Source organism: Dermacentor albipictus, chromosome 9 (assembly GCF_038994185.2).
Source record: "Dermacentor albipictus isolate Rhodes 1998 colony chromosome 9, USDA_Dalb.pri_finalv2, whole genome shotgun sequence".
In the NCBI taxonomy this organism is placed as follows: Eukaryota; Metazoa; Arthropoda; class Arachnida; order Ixodida; family Ixodidae; genus Dermacentor; species Dermacentor albipictus.
The window spans coordinates 102,358,978-102,383,362 of record NC_091829.1 but is presented as its reverse complement, the minus strand read 5'-3'; the positions used below and the strand labels follow the sequence as shown (position 1 = coordinate 102,383,362).

Genomic DNA, 24,385 nt, shown 5'->3' with positions numbered 1-24,385 from the left:
ATTTCATGCATTTTAGATGTTTTGACGGCTTCCATCCGCATTGGGTGCTTTTATGTGTCCAGTTCCTATATGCTATTCGTAGTGACAGCTGTATCTAGCATGAAGACGAAACATACAAAAAAATTTATATTTTATTTAAACCTGCAGCAGCGAGTGTTCGTATAACCGGTATAATTATTTACCCATATAGCTTACATGATGTGAAAGACCACAAGTCTAAGGACTGTCCATTGACCAGTACTTGCAAATTTTGTATAGCTTGTTAATAGACAATAGCTGACAAAAATTGTAAGGCTATCTGTTCATGGACTGTAGAATATCTACAGAGTGGTGTACAAGAAATGTCTATAGTCAGGCTATAGACCACAGGCTACACAAGTGCAAAGTCATAACTCTATAAACATTCTATAGAGTAGAAACATTCCATAGTCTATAGAAATAATATATAACCAGCCTATAGACATTTTACGGGCAGTAGTCCACTGAAAGTTTGAATTACCATTTCTGTAGAAACCTATAGACAGTATATGCAAACAGACATTTCGCAAAGTAATCTAAAATGTGTAAGGCACTAAGTTTATAGACAGCTTATAAACTAGTCAAGAAGCAGTCTACAATAAGTCTACGCACGTTGTAGACACATTTCTATAAACTTTAACAGACTATCCAAGCAATTGTAAAGCACAGGAACAACTTGAGACATCGCGTTTAGTTAGTTAGTGCTTTTTTTTCTTCTAGAGTAGTTACAGTGAGCTCATCCCAGCGGTCTTTTCCCTAACACAATTAAACCTTCTTTCAATATTTCTATGTGTCTCTCTCTCCATGGGTAAAATTTCTAAAGTTTCAATTTATTTATCGCTTGGCTGTGTTTTTGTCTGCGAGCAATACAGTTATCGAACTGTGTTTACCTTTCTATTGGATTTCTTTTCTTTCTCAAAGTCAGGCCCCTTTGTAGCACTCAATTTCAGATACACCTGGGATACTATGTAGTATTATTAAAATTCTTCCTTGTTAGTATTTTCAGCCAATAAGAAAGGGTGTAGTTGCCCTGGGAGCCAGTCATTACTGAGAAGACGGCAAACCTGCTGATATGATGCAACCTGACAGTGTCCACGTCACCATCCCTGGGCGCCTCACCGGAGAGGAAGCACCCAAGGTCGAAGACAAAGAAGAAGAAACAAACATGGCGAAACTCGGACCTGGCCCGTCAGCCGGCGCCGCTAAGGAGTCGCGGATGGGCGACGCACCGTTGTCCGGCGACCAAGTGACAGGCGGGAAAGTCGTAGACGCTGAATCGCTCTCCTCCACCGTCGTTGAGGACGTGAAAGGCTACGTCCGCCTGCCCCTAGTCTTCGTCAACATGGTGGTCATGCTGCTCTGCCTGCTCGGCTTCTGGAGCTCCTTGTACACGCTCCTGACGCACTCCTCCGCGCCTCTCGGCGCACCGGCTCGGAACTTTGTCGTGGTGCTCTTCGAGCGGCCCGAGATTCCCGCGCTGTTCCTGTCCAGTGTGGCGTTCGTGACTGCCTCCTTCGGCTTCCTCGGTGCCCTGCGCGAGAACGTCACCCTGCTCACCGTTTACGTGCGCTTGCTGACCACACTGGCCGCGATTCTTGTTCTGTTCGCGGTGCTTGTGTTCTTCCTGCCGTCCGCGGCGCGTAACTACGCCGAACGCTCGGTGTCGCGCGACATGATCGCCGCATACCGCGACAGCACCGAGCTGCAGGGATTCGTCGACTGGATGCAGCTGGAGTACCGCTGCTGCGGCATCTCGTCCGAGGGGTTCCGCGACTGGAACCACAACCCGTATTTCGCCTGCAACTTGAGCAACCCGAGCCGCGAGCGATGCTACGTGCCGGCGTCGTGCTGCCGCAGAAATGAGACGTCCGCCATCCGGACGCCGGACGTCAAGTGTGGACAAAACGTGCTGCAGGTGAGGTGGCACCGATGGTGCTCGTTGTATTTCGAGGTGCTATCGATATTATTGGTCCTTTCTAGCAAGTTCCCATCGACTTTCACTTGGGCACCAGCTAAACTATGCAACAGGTGCTCTGGCTGTAGAAGCGAGCAGCTGTCGACAAATATAGCATTTCTTGGGGGATCACTGGGTGCGTGCGCATTTGACAGCACGCCTAGGCACAAACGCCTTCAACCCGCGCTAAGAAACCTCCTCCGTAGTTCCTAGGCAGACTCATACATTCAAGGAGCAAAAGCCCCCAGATTTTCTCTCTTGCGCCTGCTCTTATTCGCGCCTGCGCACAAACGGCTGGCGATTCTTCAAATAAACGTCTCGTCTTGGGATGTGGAGCTTCGCCACGAGCGTTTTCTCGATATTTTCGTGCTCCCGACGAAGCGATCCCAAACTTTTCCGCACCAGTTGTGCCGCCTCGCCCAGCACACGTCTTTTATGCATAAAATGGCTTTTTGGCTTTTATGCATAAAATGTCTTTAGCTCGAAAAATCGGAGAGCTACATCATAATGCAGCGATATCGACTTCAAGATCTTTGCTCTGTATTTGGGGAAACACTGAGTTTGGTTCCCGCTACAACTGCTGTCTCGTTTTACACCCGAGACTTTATCTCGCCAGAACAACCCGGTCGTGCGATTAAGCTTCGCGCAACCAAATAGTAGGTTACGAAGCATCGCAGCTCACCTTGTTGGCAGCTCTTGCCAGCAGCCCATTCGCGCGGCGAAAGCACGAAAGGTAACAGCGCAGCTGAATGCCCCACTACCTTATGGGCCACTTACGATCACTAAGCGTACGACAGCGATAAAGCGAGAGCGCTGTTCCTTCTCGCTCTCTTTTATCCCCGCAGCCAGCGAGCGTCTGCGAGCGCCGTTGATGGCAGCGCTGCGATAGCACAGTGTGGCTGCTCCAAGCACGGTTGCTGCGGCTTCCGAACAACTGACCAAGACTGTACCAAAATGTATACGGAAGTTTTCGCTCACAGACAACTCCGCCGACGTTGCCACCGACATCGGAGTTTTCTGTGACACGGGGCCCTTAACGCAATCGCGTTACGGCAGTACCCAACCTGTCCCGCTTCTACACTGACCGATGTCGGCGTCAATGAACTTTGTTAAAGAGCGGCACGTATGTATGTTCGCATTGCCGCATACTCATTGACCCACGTTGGTCCAAGGGTTAGTTTCGAACCCTGTTACCTCACCACAGCAGCTCGATACGCTACTCATTGGGCCATTGAGTACACAGCGACCAAGCTAAGCGGGAAAACGGTTAGACACAAATATACAAAATGGGTAGATAGATGGCTGCACAAAAGTGCGTGAAGTACCCAAAGAATGCTAACGCAATAAAAGAAGGAAAGCAATTTTGTTTATTATTCATGGCACTTTTCTTCGCGGGGAATTAGGCAACTTTTATAGCAAAAACATTTGGTGCCTGCGTCGGCGGTGACCTTGGCGAAACTCCATCGTGACGAAGAATGGCCAACGCTGGAAAGAGTAAAAACACGTCAAGAAACACTCGGATTGGCGTCACATTTCTCAGGGAGGTTCGTGTAACCAAAGTAAATTAGTGGCTTTGAAAACATGTTGCATTTCGGCCTCGGTGGGGATGCAACCAGGCACTGCGGGGCGGCGAGATCAGCACGCGTCCCTGAAGCCACGGCTGCTCCACGGTTCTGGCTTTCTAAATGCGTGCCTAGTGCGTGCCTGACTGTACACGTCACGTTGCAGCCATCTCGCCGACTAGTGTGTGCGCCATTGGGCGGCACAGGGGACGGTGCAGAGGATGTGGCGCCACGTCATCACTGTATAAGATGAGCGCGCTCATGGCGTATCGCGATCTCGAATCGGTGTATTGCTTTCGCATCCCCGCGCGCAAGCAGCCTCTAGTGTCTGCCGCATATTAAATTTAGTAATTGCTGTCGCGCTAGGTCTTGTTGCGCGGAAAATCCAGCGGGCCCGCTCTGCGCATTGACATTACAGTCTGAGCGATGGAGGTGCTTGTCGGCGGCAAGCGATGGAGGTGCGTGCATGCTTCTGCGGCTCGCGAGGACGGCCCCGCAAGTACGCCACTGCGCCTTAGTGAGGAGGTCGCCTTAGTGCCACACGCGCACTTCCCATTGCGTCTCCTTATATCTTCCAAAAAGTCTAGCCCCCAACGCGGATAACTCCATGTATTGCGACATGTGCAGCAGCCTTTCACCTTCTTGCGTTACATGAGTGTAACACCTGCCGAACGTTTATTGATTTGAGGAGGAGTTAAACCGTGGAGCATGCTGCTGGCGGCGGTGGCAATACCTAGCAATGTGTCCAGGCACACCGCAGCTGAAGCAAATGCAGGAGTCGCGGCTTGTCGCGGGTGACACCGGTGACATGGGCGTCATGGGTGGAAACGTACTCTCAGGCTGGTTGTAGGAGGGAACAGCCTGCGGAAGAAGTCGTTGTGGTGCGCCTTGTCGGCCTCCCAGACTTGTCGGTTGCGGTGGCAAGTTGCTGCTCTCCGTACGTTCAGTATAGGTCCTGCAGTGCTTCGACAATATATATATATATATATATATATATATATATATATATATATATATATATATATATATATATATATATATATATATATAGAGGTCTACATATGTTGCACCCACTGCACCCCAATAGGTATATAGGGGTGAAGCGGTGGCGTAGAGGTAGAAGATCGAATCCCGGTGCCGGCAATTTTCCGCCGGATTCAAAAAAATAAAGACATCCGCGCGTTGATAAAATTTCAAAAACAGGCCTGGAGTGTGGCCTGATCCGGGTGACCAGAACCCGTAACGCACACCCTCACCAGAGCAGGATTGGCCACCCTGGTGCAGTACTTGGCCACAACCTGCTATATGCACACAACAATCAAACCCCGGCCCTCAGTCCAGCTGCGAAGCAACTGACCACGGCGGCGGTCAGACCTGCAACGCAGCAGAGGGTGCTAAGAATCACTGGCTCCGGACAGGCCGCCAATATGGAATATGAACCTGGCAACGTTTAATGCTAGAACGTTATCTAGTGAGGCGATTCTAGCAGTGCTATTGGAGGAATTAGAGGGCACCAAATGGGATATAATAGGGCTCAGTGAAGTTAGGAGGCCAAAAGAAGCATATACAGTGCTAAAAAGCGGGCACATCCGGTGCTACCGGGGCGTAGCGGAGAGAAGGGAACTAGGCGTCGGATTCCTGATTAATAAGAATATAGCTGGTAACATACAGGAATTCCATAGCATTAACGAGAGGGTGGCAGGTCTTGTGAAACCTAATAGCAGGTACAAAATGAAGGTTGTACAGGTCTACGCCCCTGCATACAGTCATGATGACCAGGAAGTCGAAAGCTTCTATGAAGACGTGGAATCGGCGATCGGTAGAGTGAAAACTAAACACACTATACTAATGGGCGACTTCAATGCCAAGGTAAGCAGGAAGCAGGCTAGAGACAAGGCAGTGAAGGAATATGGCATAGGCACTAGGAATAGCAGGGGAGAGTTATTAGTAGAGATTGCGGAACAGAACAATATGAGAATAATGAACACCTTCTTCCGCAACCGGGATAGCCGAAAGTGGACTTGGAGGAGCCCGAACGGCGAGACTAGAAATGAAATAGACTTCGTACTCTGCGCTAACCCTGGCATCATACAAGATGTGAGCGTGCTCAGCAAGGTGCGTTGCAGTGACCACAGGATGGTAAGAACTCGAATTAGCCTAGACCTGAGGAAAGAATGGAAGAAACTGGTACATAAGAAGCCAATCAACGAGTTAGCGGTAAGAGGGAAAATAGAGGAATTCCAGATCAAGCTACAGAACAGGTATTCCGCTTTAAATCAGGAAGAGGACCTAAGTGTTGAAGCAATGAACGACAATCTTGTGGGCATCATTAAGGAGTGTGCAATGGAAGTCGGTAGTAACTCCGTTAGTCAGGATACCAGTAAACTATCGCAGGAGATGAAAGATCTGATCTAGAAACGCCAATGTATGAAAGCCTCTAACCCTACAGCTAGAATAGAACTGGCAGAACTTTCGAAGTTAATCAACAAGCGTAAGACAGCTGACATAAGGAAGTATAATAAGGATAGAATTGAACAAGCTCTCAGGAACGGAGGAAGCCTAAAAACAGTAAAGAAGAAACTAGGAATCGGCAAGAATCAGGTGTATGCGTTAAGAGACAAAGCCGGCAATATAATTACTAATATGGATGACATAGTTCAAGTGGCTGAGGAGTTCTGTAGAGATTTATACACTACCAGTGGCAACCAAGACGATAATGGAAGAGAAAATAGTCTAGAGATATTCGAAATCCCACAGGTAACGCCGGAAGAAGTAACGAAAGCCTTGGGAGATAAACAAAGGGGAAAGTCAGCTGGGGAGGATCAGGTAACAGCAGATTTGTTGAAGGATGGTGGGCAGATTGTTCTAGAGAAACTGGCCACCCTGTATACGCAATGCCTCATGACCTCGAGCGTACCGGAATCTTGGAAAAACGCAAACATAATCCTAATCCATAAGAAAGGCGACACCAAAGACTTGAAAAATTATAGACCGATCAGCTTACTGTCCGTTGCCTACAAACAATTTACTAATGTAATCGCAAATAGAATCAGGAACACCTTAGACTTCTGTCACACAAAGGACCAGGCAGGATTCCGTAAAGGCTACAATAGACCATATTCACACTATCAATCAGGTGATAGAGAAATGTGGGAAATATAACCAACTCTTATATATAGCTTTCATTGATTATGAGAAAGCGTTTGATTCTGTCGAAACCTCAGCAGTCATGGAGGTATTGTGGAATCAGGGTGTAGACGAGCCGTATGTAAAATACGGAAAGATATCTATAGCGGCTCCACAGCCACCGTAGTCCTCCATAAAGAAAGCAACAAAATCCCAATAAGGAAAGGCGTCAGGCAGGGAGATACGATCTCTCCAATGCTATTCACAGCGTCTTTACAGGAGGTATTCAGAGACCTCGATTGGGAAGACTTGGGGATAAACGTTAATGGAGAATACCTTAGCAACTTGGGATTCACTGATGACATTGCCTTGCTTAGTAACTCAGGGGACCAATTGAAATGCATGCTCACTGACCTGGAGACGCAAAGAAGGGGAGTGGGTCTAAAAATTAATCTGCAGAAAACTAAAGTAATGTTTAACAGTGTCGGAAGAGAACAGCAATTTACAATAGGTAGCGAGGCACTGGAAGTGGTAAGGGAATACATCTACTTAGGGCAGGTAGTGACGGCGGAACCGGATCATGAGACGGAAATAATCAGAAGAATAAGAATGGCCGGGGTGCGCTTGGCAGGCATTCTGAGATCATGAACAGCAGGTTGCCATTATCCCTCGAGAGAAAAGTGTATAATAGCTGTGACTTACCAGTACGCACGTATGGGGCAGAAACCTAGAGGCTCACGAAAAGGGTTCTGCTTAAATTGAGAACGACGCAACGAGCTATGGAAAGAAGAATGATGGGTGTAACGTTAAGGGATAAGAAAAGAGATGATTGGGTGAGGGAACAAACGCGAGTTAATGACATCTTAGTTGAAATCAAGAAAAAAAATGGGCATGGGCAGGAAACGTAATGAGGAGGGAAGATAACCGATGGTCATTTAGGGTTCCTGACTGGATTCCAAGGGAAGGGAGGCGTAGCAGGGGGCGGCTGAAAGTTAGGTGGGCAGATGAGATTAAGAAGTTTGCAGGGACGTCATGGCCACAATTAGTACATGACCGGGGTTGTTGGTGAAGTATTGGAGAGGCCTGTGCCCTGCAGTGGGCGTAACCAGGCTGATAATGTGTGTGTACGTGTGCGCGCGCGCGCGCGTGCGTGTTTGTGTTTGTGTGTGTGTGTGTGTGCGTGTGCGTGTGTGCGTGTGCGTGTGTGTGTGTGTGTACATAAGCACTTTGCTTCTGATGACACTTTCAGATAATAGACATTGTTCGTACTGTGCTATTTCTTGCCTGTTATCGTCCTCTTTTGCGCTGCTTACGACGGGTCAACGAGTGCACACTTACATGTTCCACACACGTGCCCGACGGCGTTGCAGGTGTCAGACCAGGCGGCTTGGGCCCGCGTGAACACGAGAAGCTGCGCCGACGCCGTGTCCAGCCGGATGCGCGACCACGCCTTCCCAGCCGCCATGATGCTGCTGGCACTGTGCCTTGCCACCCTCCTCTTAGTGGCGCTGGCCGTCGCCACGCGAGAGCAAGTGCAGGATCTGTCCGCCATCTACGACGTGTACTACAGGTCTGTGCGCACAGCGTTCTGCGTTCGTCATTTGGTGGCGTCGCTCGAGCGCGGCAATTCAGGAGCGTATCGAAGCCAGGCTGCTCTGTGTTCCCTGGTAGAAAAAACACCGCGCGCAACCCTACAGGGACGATCCTTGTCTCCTCCTATTCTGTCGGCATAGAAAACTTTTCATCGGCGTGAAGCTTCGTTTTGCTATAAGAGCTAGTCACCCCTACGGTTTTTGTAAGAGTGAAACATCATGTGTGCACATGCACAAATATCGCTCAAGAATATATATATATATATATATATATATATATATATATATATATATATATATATATATATTGTTACGAATGATGTTTATTTACAAGGTGAAACGAGGTCCGAGATGGAAGCTACAGGCCAGGCCCAGCCGGTGCATAGTACCGCGAGATCACACGCGCACACTCTACTTCTTTCTCTGCCTCAGCCGCGCTGTGCTGCGACATTTTCCCCAGGGGCAGACGAAACTCGCTGAGCGACTCAAAGGGACCGATGATGGCACTGCTTGAGTCTGGCCACGTGAACAATTTGGGTCGCACGTGAACGCCGATTACTTGCCGTCACTTTAGCGACGACATAGTTCACATCACTCAAGCGACTGAGTATAACGAATGGTCCGGTGTAAGTGGCGAGAAACTTACGGTACAATCCCTCTTTGCGAACAGGTGTCCACAACCAAGCATAATCACAGGGAGTAAAGCTGACGGGGATATGCCGCGCATCATAGCGAATCTTGCTGTGGCCTTGTGAGGACAACGTCCTAAGTTGCGCCATTCGACGTGCTTCCCCAGCACGACACAGAGTTTGGGCGATGGAAGGATCTTCTTGGCACGATAACGATAGAATAGTGTCCAGAAAGCTCTGGGGATCGCGTGCGTAGAGCAAAAAGAACGGCGCATATCCAATAACTTCGTGCTTGGCACTATTGTACGCGTATGTTACAAAAGCTAAGACGGCGTTCCAATTATTGTGGTCAGCAGCGACATACATTGATAACATGTTGGTAAGGGTTCGATTCGTCCCCTCTGTGAGGCCATTGGTTTGCGGGTGGTAAGGAGTTGAATGACGATATGCAGAACCACAAAGCCGTAACAGTTCTTCAACGACGTCGGCGGTGAATCGCCGTCCACGGTCACTGATGACAACCCGGGGAACGCCGTGACGGAGTATGACGTTATGCAACAAAAATGAAGATACATCTGCTGCAGTGGCAGATAGAAGTGCCGCCGTTTCCGTGTAGCGAGTAAGATAATCTACGCATACTATAATCCAGCGGTAGCCAGCTGACGTCTTTGGGAGCGGGCCAAGCAAGTCGATGCCTACTTTTTCAAACGGTAAAGTCGGTGGCCTAACTGGTTGTAAATAGCCAGCTGGGGCCGTCGTCGTTTGCTTGTGGCGCTGGCAAACAGTACAGCTGGCAACATACTGTTTCGTTGTTTTCCAGAGCTTGGGCCAGAAAAATATCTACGTCGGTGTAGTGTGCGTGCAAAGCCAAGGTGCCCGGACGTGATACCGTCATGCATGGAACGAAGGACAGCAGGGCGCAGGTTTTCGGGCACAACTAGAAGCAATGGGGGACCACCAGCCGAGTAATTTTTTTTTTGTACAGCAAAGCATTACGAAAAGTAAACGGTGTTGCTCCTGCTGGCTCACGTACAGCTGCCCGTAGGAATTTCAAGGCAGGGTCGCAACGTTGCTCGCTCTCGAACGTACGCAGGTCTGGAAAGTCGGATGAGATGGAAACTGGGTAGTCATCGAAGTCATCATCCTCAGCTTTAGTGTGCGGCGAAGGGAGACGGGATAGGCAATCAGCATCCATGTGACAGCTTCCGCTCTTGTATTTAACGGAAAAGCTGTACTCTTGAAGGCGCAAAGCCCAGCGGGCCAACCGACCAGACGGGTCACGCAGCCCAACCAGCCAACAGAGTGAATGATGGTCAGTCACTATCGTGAAGGCGCGGCCATGTAGATACGGACGGAACTTCTGAATGGCGAATACGACTGCTAGGCACTCGAGTTCAGTAACGGTGTAGTTTGTCTCCGCTTTTGTAAGTGTCCGACTAGCGTAGGCAATGACATGCTCACGGCCATCGCAGAGCTGAACAAGCACAGCGCCAACACCCGCACCGCTGGCGTCAGTGTGTAGCTCAGTTGACGCCTCCGGATCAAAATGCCGCAGTACCGGTCCAGAAGTCAACAAAAATTTCAGCTGTTGAAACGCCGACTCGCAGTCAGCAGTCCACAAGTATGGGGTGTCTTTGTGAAGGAGAGAAGTGAGGGGAGAGGTAAGCTGTGCGAAATTCTGGATAAAGCGCCGGAAGTATGAGCAAAGGCCCAAAAAGCTTCGCAGATCTTTCACCGTTTGTGGCTGTTGGAAGTCGCGAACCGCTGCTATCTTTTCATGGTCTGGTCGTATGCCGTCTTTGGCGACCAGAAAGCCTAGTACGAGGGCTTGACGCTCACCGAAATGACATTTCTTCGAGTTTAAAATAAGGCCAGCTTGCTGTATGCAGTCAAGAACAATCGACAGGCGCTGATTGTGCTCGTGAAATGTCCGGCCGTAGATAATGACGTCGTCTAAATAGCACATGCAAATTTCCCATTTGAGTCCGCGGAGCACGGTATCCATAAATCGCTCGAATGTCGCTGGAGCGTTGCATAAGCCAAAGGGCATAACGTTGAACTCAAAGAGACCGTCAGGTGTCACGAAGGCAGTCTTCTCCTTGTCTGAGGGGTGCATGGGAATTTGCCAATATCCTGACCATAAATCAACAGAAAAGAAATACGACGCAGAGTGGAGGCAGTCGACGGCGTCATCTATTCGTGGTAGGGGGTACACGTCTTTCTTTGTGGCGGTGTTTAGGTGGCGATAGTCCACACACAATCTCCATGAGTTGTCTTTTTTCTTCACTAGGATCACAGGAGCAGCCCAAGGGCTACATTATTCCTGGATCACTCCTTTCTGTATCATTTCTTCGACCTGCTCGGCGATGGCTCGGCGATGACTCGGCGATGAAACGTGGTAGGGCTTCTGACGAATTGGCGTTACTTGCCCTGTATAGATGCGGTGTTGCATACGAGACGCCGGTGGTATATGGGACGCTCGTTGGCCTTGAGCAAAATCAAACACTGTGGCGTAGCGAGCGAGTACAGCTTCCAGCAGACACTGCTCACTAGAAGACAGCGACTTGTTAATCATGCGCTTAATGTCAGCAGAATTCTCATGGTTGGAATCGGGGTTGGATTTTTTTTTTTCGGTAGACATTTCGACCGTTCCGACGCTGACAATGGCTTGTTCATCAAAACTTGCCAGTTTAAGTCCTAGCGGCAATGTTATGGGTTGGGTTGAAACGTTCACTGTCCACAAACGAGTACAACCATCAGTGGTGACAACGAGGGAGCGAGGTACTATCGCATTTTTCTTGAGCGCATTGTAATAATCGGGCTCGGCTAAACCACAACAAGAACCTGTACGAGGGCGAGAGGTATTCACAGGTACAAACATTGCAGTCTGAGGGCGCAAACACACAATTTGTGACACGGAGAGAACGTCGGCGGCCTCACTGGTGCTATCTGTCATTGAAGTTCGCCCGTCGCGGCGAAGAGAAATCGCGCCACTTCCACAATCCAAAGTTGCCCCCCACTCACGCAAGAAATCAATTCCTAAAATAATGTCATGCGTTGTACGTTCAAGCACAGTAAATTCACTTCGAAATGTCTGGTCCCCTATCGTAACTGAAACAGAACAAAACCCAAGTGGGCGTAACATTTCCCCGCCAACTCCACGAAAGGTAGCCTTCCGATCCCAAGAAAACATAGCTTTTTGTCCAAGACAATTTTTGAAGGACAGGCTCATAACAGAAACTGCCGCCCCGGTGTCAACTGAAGCAAAAGCACTCACATTGTCAACTCAAACGCACACTTTGTTTTTAAACAATTTTACACAAGGGGGTCTTGATGAAGATGAACATATTGCGGCCTCACCCCCGTCGGTCGCACCAGCTAGTTTCCCAGCGGCGGCGGTGATAACGAGCGACGACGAAGTGAGGGAGAACGTCGTTGTCGTGTCGGTGGTGGTGTCAGGCTGCGATCGGAAACGGGGGAGTCACTGCGGTTCGCGCGTCCCTGCTGCAGCCACTGGAAGGAACTGGGATACGGCCAGGGCTCGTCAGCGGGCACGCGGGGTGTGTAGGAGTTAAACCGTGGAGCATGCTGCTGGCGGCGGTGGCAATACCTAGCAATGTGTCCAGGCACACCGCAGCTGTAGCAAATGCGGGAGTCGCGGCTTGTCGCGGGTGACACCGGTGACATGGGCGTCATGGGTGGAAACGTACTCTAAGGCTGGTTGTAGGAGGGAAGAGCCCGCGGAACAAGTCGTTGTGGTGCGTCTTGTCGGCGTCCCAGACTTGTCGGTTGCGGTGGCAAGTTGCTGCTCTCCGTACGTTCAGCATAGGTCCTGCAGTGCTGCGACAATATATATATATATATATCATAAGCGCTATTCGCGCATGTAGTTGCCGTCCTCTGTACATACGACCTACTATTCATCATCATCTTTGAGCTCGTCTGGTGCTTCGGCTCTCTAGGGCGGCTGCTCTGAAAGTAAAGCATCGCATCGGTCGACGTCTCACAAGTTGTGTAGGCTGCTTCGATTCCCACGTCCTCTAGCTATTCAGATACCCCTGGAGCTCCGATAGGGTCGTCATTTGCTCTCGCCAAACGCAGTGATCGCACAAAACAGCCCATCCACTTGTACTACGACCACCTCTGCTCAAACAGCTAGGCCTACCTGGACTGTGAACGCCAAATAACAAGACCCTCCCGTTTTTGCCGAACTCTGCGGTGACGACGGGAAAGATTGGCTCGAGCACTACAACAGAACACGTGACGTCAACCACTGCGACGCTACGCGCAAACTACGCTGTGTCGTTTTTACCTCACCGAAATTGCCAAGACCTGCTTCTTTAACCACAAATGTGACTTTTCGGACTGGCCAACATTGACCCACCGATTCCGCCAGATATTCGGTATGTCTTCAAGACGCTCCGAGGTCGCAAAACAGAAGCTGGCAACGCGCATACAAGTACAGGACGAATGCTATGCATCCTACAACTGAGGACGTCCTCGCTTTCTGCTGCCGCGCGCAGAGTGACATGGCGGAAGCTGACCGCATTCGCCACGTGCGTAAGGGCATCAACTCACTCTCCCTCAATGCTCTCGTCATTCAGAGCCCAAACAGCATTCGTGGTATTATCACCGCATGCCGACGTCTTGACACGCTCCAGTCCATTCCCCTTCCACCTGCTTCTTGCGACACTCGTTTCCACGGTGACGCCGAGTTCCGAGCGCTGATACGTATACCTTTGTCAGGGTGGAATTTCAGGGACATCTTTCTGTACCTGCGACGCTCGCAGCCGTTCGCCACGCTCCTTCAGGACTGCGTGACATCATCATGGACGAACTGGTGTCGACGACAAGCGCCGAACTTAACAAATCCACCGGACCATTTCGCACACCCAGTTATGCGAACATTGCCTCCCGACCTACCTCAACAATTCATTCTCCACTTATATGCTTACTGCGACCACCTGGCTTCGATGGAAGCGAATACTCCTGCGCAACAGGACTATTCTCATTGGCGCTCGTCGGGCCCTGTTTGCTTCTACAGCGGTATTCCTGGGCATATTTCTCGCTACGGCCGCCGGCGTCAGCAAGATTCTACGCTACCTTTGAGCGAGACAGCGCACCTAGGTTTGACTCCTACGTTCCCGGGCGGCAGCAAGATGAGAGGCGAAGCTACCCTACCTTTGAGCGAGACAGGGCACCTAAGTTCGATTCCTACGTTCTCGGACCGTACACAACCTCGTCTGGTCGCTCTCGCTCACGTTCCCTGGACATGCTTCGAGCTTCCCGCTCGCCCAGGCGCCGCTCTCCTTCACCTTACCACCTTTCCTCATAACCCTTGCGTGCTGCTTCCCATGTTGTGGACACCCCTTCGGAAAACTAGAGGCTGCAGTTTTTTGGAGAAGAAACTGCATTATATCGTACTGTCACAATTCTTCCTCCTCGCCCTACCAATTTACTCTCGGTCTGTGTGGAAGGCGTTTCTGTCTACGCCCTTGTAGATACTGGAGCCGCTTTCACTGTTATTCATCGCGAACTGCGCTTTTGTCTGGGAAAAGTGCCAACGCCGAATGTTGGTCCGGTTCTGTGCGGTGCCATTTGTCCTACCGGACAGTGCACAGCTTGCGTCCTGATAGACGGTGATCGTCGTCATGTACAATTTGCAGCGCTTTCGACGTGCGCTCATCCTGTGATATTAGGATGGGACTTTCCGCGACTTCTGCTCTTCTTTCGTGCGGTGACCCAAGGATTTACATCAGCGATACCAAGACTAGTGCCATTTTCAATTTCCCGTGTCCCCACCTCATTTCATCCGCGGATTGTATTATCGCACAGACAAAGAACGAATTCTCACCATCGAGTCAAGAGACATTGTCAATGGAGGCGCATTGGATATATACCTTCTCAGTGCTGCATTTCTCGAGCACTCGCCATCGCCTCTTGGTTGGTCCGGTTCTCACGCGGCTAGGCCAACCTGACCACCTGTAACACGACGCCTCAGCCACAACTATTGCCGGAAGGGTCTACTGTAGCCAACCTTGCCGACGTTGCGCAAGTATGTGTCGTCACTGCTTCGCCTGCCTCATTCTTCACTTGTTGTATGCCTCCAGAAGGCCACTCTTATGCTATTCTGAAACGATTCTGGTGCTACTAGAAGGCCACCGTGAGTGCAAATCTCAGTTTGGGCCAGGACAATGCCCTCCTCACCCTTATAATACAGCACGAAGTTTGTTTTGAAGTTTCTTCGCGACCCTTAAGTGAGACCCCTGTTACTCATAGGATTGAAACACAGTTCTCGCATCATTCGTCGTCGCTTGCGCCGTGTTTCATCTTTGGAACGAGTCGTTATAGAACAAGTGAACGACACAATCACACACAACATTATAAAGCGACCAGCAAGCCCTTGGCCTTCTCCTGCTGTACTTGTTGTTAAAGAAAGGATGGTTCGGTGCGCTTTTTCATCAATTACAGAGCGCTAAACAAAATTACCCGTAAGGAGATTTATTCAGTGTCTCGTATCGACGACGCTTTGGATACCTTACAAGGTATCGAGTATTTTTCGTGCCTCGACCTGAATAACTGCTGGGAAAAAGGTGTGCTCCCAGCAGAATGGAAGCACGCAAAAGTAATTATGATCCCAAAACACAACAAGCCACTACAAATCAGCAACCTAAGGCCCATCTCCCTTACTTCCTGCGCTGGAAAGCTGCTCGAACACATGGTTCACGATCGCCTCACCACATACCTCGAAGACTCAGGACTCATGCCCGACACAATGTTTGGCTTCCGACAGCTCCTCTCAGCACAAGATATACTACTTCAGCACAAGGAAGACCTCTTGGACCACCTAGAACGCCACAAAAAGTTCTTTATTTTGACAATAGAGGTAAAAGGAGCCTTCGATAATGTGAAGCATGAAGCAATCCTCCAAAATCTCCAAGATACAAACTGCGGAATCCGGACCTACCAATACGTACACGACTTTCTCAAAGATCGCACGGCTACGGTGGGTATAGGCAACATCCGAAGCGACAAGTTCGAAATGCCCAACAAAGGAACTCCACAAGGGTCAGTCATTTCACCTTTGCTGTTCAATCTCGCAATAATTAAGCTCCCACAACAACTCGATGGCATCGAAGATTTAAGCCATGCAATATATGCCGACGATATAACGTTATGGACAAAAGCGTCCACAACCGGCCAACAGCAAACTACCCTCCAAGAGGCAATCGATCAGATAGAGCAGTACCTCTCAAAATGCGGTCTCCAGTGCGCCCCCGAAAAATCGGAGCTACTTATACTCAAGGCAAGGACCCGGGGAAGACCACCAGGCTACGTCGCTCCAGATCCCAACGTCAGACTCAATGGAATCGATATCCCTCAAGTTGGCTCCCTCCGCGTCCTTGGCCTCACAATACATAAAGATGGTTCTGGGGCAGCTACACTTCCGAAGCTTCAAAAGACCCTAACACAAGTAACCCATCTCATTCGGCGTATAACCACCCATAGAAGAGGACTTAAAGAGCAAGAAACCGTCCAATTAATCCAAGCACTCCTTATAAGCCGGATCACATATGGCACCCCGTATCTACTCCTCAAGAAAGCTGAAATTGAAAAACTCAACATCATCATCAGAAAAGCAATCAAGAGCGCACTAGGACTCCCCAGTACGACCTCAACCACGACACTCCTCAAACTTGGCCTCCATAACACCTGGGAAGAAATGAGCTAAGCGCACAGAGCCAATCAGCTGGAACGCCTTAAGCTGACTCAAACAGGCAGAGCAGTACTTCGCAAGCTCGCATACAGCGAAAACTTCATAGCAGACTCAGACGCGAAAGCCCGATTGCCGCCACTTCTTCGTGACTCTATCTCAGTCGCTCCAATACCTCGCCACATGCATGCAACATACCACAAAGACAGAAGACAAGCAAGAGCGAGAGCGCTGAGCAAGAAATACTCAAAGAACCCGAACACGAGATATACAGATGCGGCAAAATACCCAGGTAGAAGAGCATACGCAATTACCGTGACCAACAATCAAGGGAAGGAGCTAATCGCTGCCACCATAACCGCCAGAAATCCAGAAACGGCGGAGGAAGTGGCCATCGTCCTCGGCATCGCCACATGCAAAGACACAGCAATCATCTTGAGCGACTCGCAAACGGCATGTAGAAACCTACGAAAAGGCCGAATTTCTGCCGCAGCAGTGAAGATTATAAAAGAAATAACAAGACGCCAAGAACTACCCGACACCTACGTCGCATGGACCCCAGGCCACGAACACCTGGCAGGAAACGAAGCAGCACATGCTATTGCCCGAGAGCATACCAGCCGGGATTTCCTGCCGCACGGTCTCCGGAAAGTGACGAGGGTGGAGGACATTCCCATCAACTACGCCGTAATATTGCAACATTACCGACTGGAAAGAAGACAATATCCTCCACCTCATCCAAAATTAAGCAAGGAAGAAGCCACCGCCCTCCGCAGACTACAAACAAATACGTATGTACATGGAACTATCCTGCACCGAATGCACCCCACCAAATTCTCATACCTATGCCGGTATTGTGACGTACCAGACACGCTCCGACACATGGTGTTGGTGTGCCCGCACCGCGAGAAAAACAGTGAAGATCATGCCTCAGAACCGCTACAAACGATCGAAGAAACGTGGGAGGCAATGTTAAAGGCACAGAGCCTGGAAGATCAGCGAGGTCTGGTGGACCGGGCCCGGGCTGCAGCATTAGCCAACGGCTTTCTGGACTAAGAGAGCCGCCCACCTAGGGCGAAGAAAGGACACTTTCTCGCTGTTTCTTACAATAAACGTTCATTCCTCCTCCTCCTCCTCCTCCTCGACTTGCGCTCCGAATATTCTCAGACCCCGATGCATCAGCCTGACAAAGACTGAGTTTGCTACACCTGAAGGAGTTTAACGCGATGCCTTTTGGTCTGTGCTGTGCACCAGCTACGTTTCAACGTACGATAAATATATACAGTACTCCGCGGCCTAAAATGGAACACCGGCCTTTGTTACTCGCACGACATTGTCATATTTCCTTCGAGTTTCTCGCAGCACCTACAACGTCTAGACGAAGTTCTCGCGTGTCTAGCAAAGGCTCGTCTCCAACTGAATACGGCAAAGTTTTCGTGAAAATGTTCGCATCTTCTGTATTAAAACAGATTTATCTGTGCGACAGAGTGCAAAGACAAAAAAAAACACGATGACCTGAGTCGAGTTGTTCAATCTACACTTTATTTGGATGTGCCAAGCCAACCATTCCAATTGAGCAGTTTCCCGTCCCTTGTATACCACCATGTAGCGCAGTTCGTATCATTAATAAGCGTGTGCTGACAGCCAGTTTGATACAGCGAAGCGCCACGAACAACGTTCTTGCGCTTGATCGATTGTTCACATTCGCTGTGTAAATGTACAATATGGGACAAGAGCTATCTGTTTCTTCAGCGTATCACTAAACTTCCGCTTAGAAGTGTCCCAATTGTCGCTTATACTGCCGAGTTATTACTAAATATGAAAAGTGAAATATAGGAAGCATAACTGGCGCAATATGCCTTTACTGAAACGCTTCACGCTCGTCTAGCATCCGCTAGCATCAGTTTACCGGGAGAGTATAGATGGCTTTTACTTTACTAGAATGCTTGCAAAGCTATTGATGCATGTAAAATTCTGCGTTTACCTTGAAATTGTAACGTTAAAAATCTGGCACGGTTCAAAGGTACACCGCTAATCGCATATTCCTATCACAATGACGCACTTCACTCGAATTTCCTATCGTTCCGAGCTAGTTCAAAGAACGCGCTTGGTCGTGCTGTCGACGCCGTTAGGTCAATTACAAGACATTAACATAAGTCAACTTGTGCACTGCCAGTCCTCAGATCCACCTTAAAGCTGCTTGCAGTGTTCACATGAACGATATTTCCGTCGACAAGCCCATCCTCTCCGATACGAACGCCTTTCTGCATTTTATCGGTCTTACTATTCGTAAACTACATTAAAGACCTACCCCTTAATTTAACTGCAATATGTTCTGTTTACTTAATGTGATGTTACCCTTGCGAACATTACTACTCGATCGCATAAACCGGGAGTTTTCATTTTAGACGATAGAGATCTTTTTGTAAGGAAGCTATAAGCGTAGCCAACGTGGCGTTCTTGCCGAAGACTTCCTAGGCGAGGTGGACATACATTGCCGCTCACAACGTGAGCTTCGGAAGAATACGTAACAAAATTTTACAAATTAGCTTTTTATTAGTGCTTTAGGGGTAGTTGTTGAAATGGACAATTCTAAGGCACTTACATTTTAATGCAGCCTCATTTACTCTAAAATCTTGAAAGTCGCACATTATTATTATTCGAAATAGTTATCATCGAGTCTCAACGGTAAATTCAGGCAATATCGAAACCGAGCGTAACATGAGCGCAAGAACCGGCGACCCAGTCATCAAATCAGACCGAAACGCCCCGTGACGACAAGCGTGAGGACGTTTGAAACCGAAAGTCTAGGGCCAGTCGCGGCAGCTGCTGATACGGCACGCTTTGCCTGGAAAGCATGTGCGTGGCTTTCTGTCGGGTCGAGATTTCACGTGGCATACGATCATTCAAACTTCACCCCCACGCTTCTTTGCGGGACGCTGCCGTCTGACATGTAGCGGGACGTACTCATTCTCGATATTGCCTCGATTGAGCTTTGGAATTTGATGGTGAATATCTCGCATTAGGTTGCGATATTGAAGATTTTTAAAAGATGGGCGCGCATGCAAATGTCACTGCCTCGAAATTCGCCGCTTGGCCAAGTGTCCTAAAGACATTCATAAAAGAAGTTACTAAATTATTTTTGTTAATCAGTCTTCTGAAGCTCACGTTATTAACGGAAAAGTGTGACCACCTCGCTTAGGAACTCGTCTGCAAGAACGTCACAATCTCTGCGCTCAATAATATTTCATAAAAATTTGTATGTTCTAAAAAAACACCCTGTATACTGAAGCTGCAGTACCGGTAGGATTAAAAGCGATTCTAAAATCTTTTGTTAACAAAAGGTATTCGACGATTACAATACTACCTAATGCGAAATTTGAGCACAGCTGTATATGTATCTTCATTTCGCGATATATAGAGGCAAAGAATTTTGAGACCGAAATCTGCGCACCAACTACCAGTGGGGCCAGTGCCGTCAGCGCCTTGGCGGAGGTAGGGGCAGTATGGGAACGCTGGCATGATGAGCGACATCGGAGCCAGCTGAGGAAGAAGACGACGACGAACGCGCGAGCAGTGGCACGAGCGCGTTCGCGCGGTTACGCCGAGAGACGGCGACGCTCAACGTCTCGGGCCCTTCCCCCTCAGGTCACTCCACGGCCGCTATGACCACCGAGGGTCACCGCGTCGATGGCCTCTCGTTCAGAGCCGACACAGTAACTCACGCAGAGGAGGTTGTCATCGCTTTGGCCGCCTCCCATCCCACCACTCGCACTACCTTGACAGATTCGCGCTCAGCCTGTTCTCGGTACATCCAGGGTTCCATCACCCCGCTGGCGGATAGTCTCCTTCGGGCCGCCTCCTGGCGCTTCAACCCTCACTCCATCAGAATAGTCTGGACCCGAGGCCACACAGGTCTTCCCGGCAAGGAGGCGGCGAATACCGCTGCCCGAGCTTCTTTCCTCCGGGCCACTGCACCTTCATGTTCTGAGTCGGCTCCTGGCAACTCGAGCCTCACACACTACAACGATATTCTGAATTATTATCGCACTTCGCGTCGACTCTACCCTCACCCGGCACGCGGTTTGGCGAAAGCGAACGAACGACTACTACGCCGCCTGAAGACCAATACTTTCCTTAGTCCAGCGGTCGCCCAGCACTTCACGCCGGGAATCTCAGGCACGTGGCCAACTTCTCAGGTCCTTGCCAACACCTTTAACATTGTGTCTTCGTGCTTCGACACTCCACTTTCCTTCTCATCCCCTTTCCCCATCCATACTAGAGTGATTCGAGAGGAGTACCTGTTCGGCTACTCTACCTTAGAAGCTCAACGTTCCTTGGTGGCGCGCGACCGGGCAGCGGCCATCTCCCATGGTGTCCCGGACTAGGGGATGTTACTCAGGCGCACAGCAAGCAACGCTCTTATCTTCTTGCAATATGAAACTTTTTGCAGATGACTGCATTCTCTTCCAGGAAATTAACTGGCATGATGACCATAGAACTCTAAGTAACGCCATAACAGCAGTTTCCCAGTGGTGCAAGGACTGGCAGATGGATATCAATCTAAAAAAGTCCGTTCTATTATCTATAACCAGAAAAAACATACATCAGCCTTCCAGTACACCCTTAACAACGTTTCTTTTGCATCTGTTCATCAGCATAAGTACCTTGGTGTGACACTAACATCTAACAATATCACATCAACCGCAATAAGACAGCTATTCTTCACTAACAGACGCCTTAAACTAGCACCATCTGAAACAAAGTTACTCGCATATAAAACACTTATAGGACCGGTTCTAGAGTACGCCAACACCGTTTGGTTCCCGTTTACTAAAAAGCAGATTAAAAAACTTGAAGGGGTACAGCGAAAAGCGCTGAGATACATATATAATAAACACTCCATCACAGACTCACCAACAGCATTACTGAAACGGGCAGAACTTCTAACCATGGATAACAGAGCCAAGCTTGCCGGACTAAAAATCATGTATCAGTTAATACACAATCAACATAAACTGCCTATTATGAAATACATATCAACGTCCTCGAATAGATGAACTCGTCATAAACTCACACACACATTAGGCGAATTTTCATTCCGCACTGAGATTTTCAAATACTCATTTTTTTTCCAAGGGCGACACGCGAATGGAATAATCTTAACACAGGTATCACTGACAGCTCACCCTTAGATACGTTTGGTACCCTGATTGCGGATCAATTATACGCGTTACAGGAATAATTATTCTCATTATTTACGTTGTTCCTTGTTGCCTTGTTATATTAACGGTCTTTGTGCTTGACTATAATTACGGCAATGAAGATACATTTCTTTTCTTGTTGGCAATATTGTAACCTTCATTGTTGCGTGACTGTTATTACCTCAATACTGACCCTGTAACTGGTTTCTGCAACTGCAATTATTGTTGTCATATTTTCTTCGTTCTAGTTATTCTCTTGTATATTCACGTAATCAAATCGTTATATGCTGAAATTTTTTATTGTATAAGGTTTAGTTTGTAGTCCCTTATGCCATGTTCTTATGTGTTACATACAGCCCTACCTGCTACAATCATTGATAGGATTCACAGTATCAATTAATGAAATGAAATGAAATAAAATGTTTCTACCACCACCAACAACGACCCAGGAACGGGCGCCTAAGAGGTGCGCTCTAAGAAGATGGGCGTTTAGCTAGCGGCACTGTGATGCCTGTTTTTATCGGAGCAATTACCCGCAACGTACAGCCTCCGTGAGGCGAAACCGCCGCTGCTTCATCATGCTCACAGCGCCCACGCACCACACAGTGCATTTTAGTCGTCTGCTTGTTGCTTTTGAATAGTAAAGTTGTTTTCTAAAAAGCCACCTTTGAAGCAAATTCTTTAGTATAAAGTCACTAAACAAACGCCAAATTGTTATCTCATGTCGCTAAAGAAAGAAGTCGCCGGTAGTTAAACCGAAAGAAACGTCGCTTAATCAGGCGAGAAATTGGCTACGGTAACACTAGACAAAAGTTTCCAGACTGTGCCAACAAAGGAAACGCTAATTTCCTTGCAACTTCTGACTCAGAACGGCCGACTAAAGCGCCTCGCTCGACAATCATATAGTGCACCGCACAGTTCCTGTTTGAGAAAGCCGAATGCGGCGAAGTTCAGCGTTTTCTGCGTGAACGCAGTCCAAAGAATATTGTGCCCGAATGTACGCGAAAGGCATCGATTGATCGTTTTCATCTTGTGTTTGCGAAAATTACGCGTCATCGAAGTGTCCTCAATTGCTGGGGAGATATTCCTCCTGTAGCACAGGAAGTGCGCTGCTTGAAAGCATTTTTCAATGCAGGCACCTGGAGGAAGGCCAAGAAGTCATGGTGGCCCGTAACACATCCGGCCTGCGTGAAGCCCGCCATCGGTGCCAGGATCGTGCGGAACAACTACCGAGGACCTTTTGGCAGCGTTTCGGGCAGCGCTTCTGGAAGCCATTCGGCGTGAAATGACGTCACGCCACGGAAGACGGGCCCCGTTTCTTCTTATTGTCTGGGCCCATGAATGCGTCCATTTCACGCACGCATAGCATCACTGGAGAATTTCGCACTGCTCGAAGACGTACCTTGTACTATTATATGCTTGATTTTGGTTGCTTTTCTTTTAGAACTTTCTTTTGTGCAGACCGAAGATTGCCACTTCCTTGAAACTATGCTAAACGGTGAGACTTGGCACTGTTTCCAAGCTTGTGCCAATGCGGTAAACGTGAAGTCGATTCGACAGGTGTCACCGTCTCTTATTGGTACGAGATAGTTTGTTGGCTGCACCATATACGTTTGGGGCGACTCCTCTTATAGCGAGGCTCCCGCAAAATTCAAATATTTTCCTCGGCCACCACTTTGTGGTGACGGTATTATGGTTCCGTGTTTTTGGCTTAAAGGGAGAAAGGCCGAAAAACATCCACAGGTGAATTTTTTTACGATTCGGTTGTATCCTTACCACAAAGGCCGGAAAAAAGAACCAGAATTGACTTTTTAAAGCAGGGAAGCAGTACCAGCCCGCAAAAGTTGAAAAACGGAGTTAGAGGGCACCTTGGATGGGATGAGACGTGCTATTGTGGCCGTGCCTTCCGTTACCGGCACGTTCAGCACAAAATGTTTCTTTTTTTTTTTACAGCACAGACTTTTGATTCTATGGTGTGTCATCGCCGTGCAATGCTATCATGCAAATACTTCATATACCATTCTTCGCGAAATCAGGGCACTTGTCGGAGAAACTTTTGTGTGCAAGAAAGACCTAGAAATGGGAAGGAAACGAAAGCTTCCTAGCTAGCAAAGGAACTAGCAAAGCTGTTCATTGAACTGACTGCGAACTTTATCGAAGCCGTAGCCGAACTTAGGACTGACGTAATGACCATGAAACAATCCGTTGAGTTCAACAGTGAGAGCTTCGATGAGTTCAAGAGCGAAATACGGAATTTACGCCATGAGCTCACTGTGGCAAAGAAGTGGAGTGAAGACAGTGAAGGAGACTGCCAGATGCTAAGGAAAAGCTTGGGGGACCTAGAAAAGGATCTTGTTAAATTGAAGCAATACAATAGGCGCAACAGCATTGAACTAAAGGGAGTGCCAGAGATAGAGAACGAGAACTTATACGACACAGTCCAGAAGGTGGCCAAGTGCCTGAAATTGGATCTCCGTGCTTGCGATTTAGATGTCGCGCATAGAATTCCGGTTAAAGGATCAGCGCTGCCAAATATAATTGTGATGTTCCACTCAAGGTGTGCGCGGGACAAATTCATTCAAGGAG

At 48.7% G+C, this 24,385-nt stretch overlaps 1 protein-coding gene across 1 annotated transcript; it reads left to right on the top strand.

The window, feature by feature from the left end:
* Window positions 1–243: 243 nt before the first annotated feature.
* LOC139049595 (tetraspanin-33-like) lies at window positions 244–23,237 on the top strand. The gene is made up of 3 exons (XM_070525165.1): window positions 244–1,933; window positions 8,031–8,230; window positions 22,935–23,237. The coding sequence occupies exons 1-3, from the start codon at window positions 1,091–1,093 to the stop codon at window positions 23,086–23,088; spliced, it is 1,197 nt and encodes a 398-aa protein (XP_070381266.1). The 5' UTR covers window positions 244–1,090; the 3' UTR covers window positions 23,089–23,237.
* The last annotated feature ends 1,148 nt before the right edge of the window (window positions 23,238–24,385 follow it).

Excerpts from the sequence above, each read along its gene's own strand:
- LOC139049595 (XM_070525165.1), top strand. The coding sequence starts at position 1,091 with ATGATGCAACCTGACAGTGTCCACGTCACCATCCCTGGGCGCCTCACC. Across the intron at positions 1,934-8,030 it reads GTGGACAAAACGTGCTGCAG|GTGTCAGACCAGGCGGCTTG; the intron begins GTGAGGTGGCAC and ends ACGGCGTTGCAG. Across the intron at positions 8,231-22,934 it reads ATCTACGACGTGTACTACAG|GCACCTGGAGGAAGGCCAAG; the intron begins GTCTGTGCGCAC and ends TTTTCAATGCAG.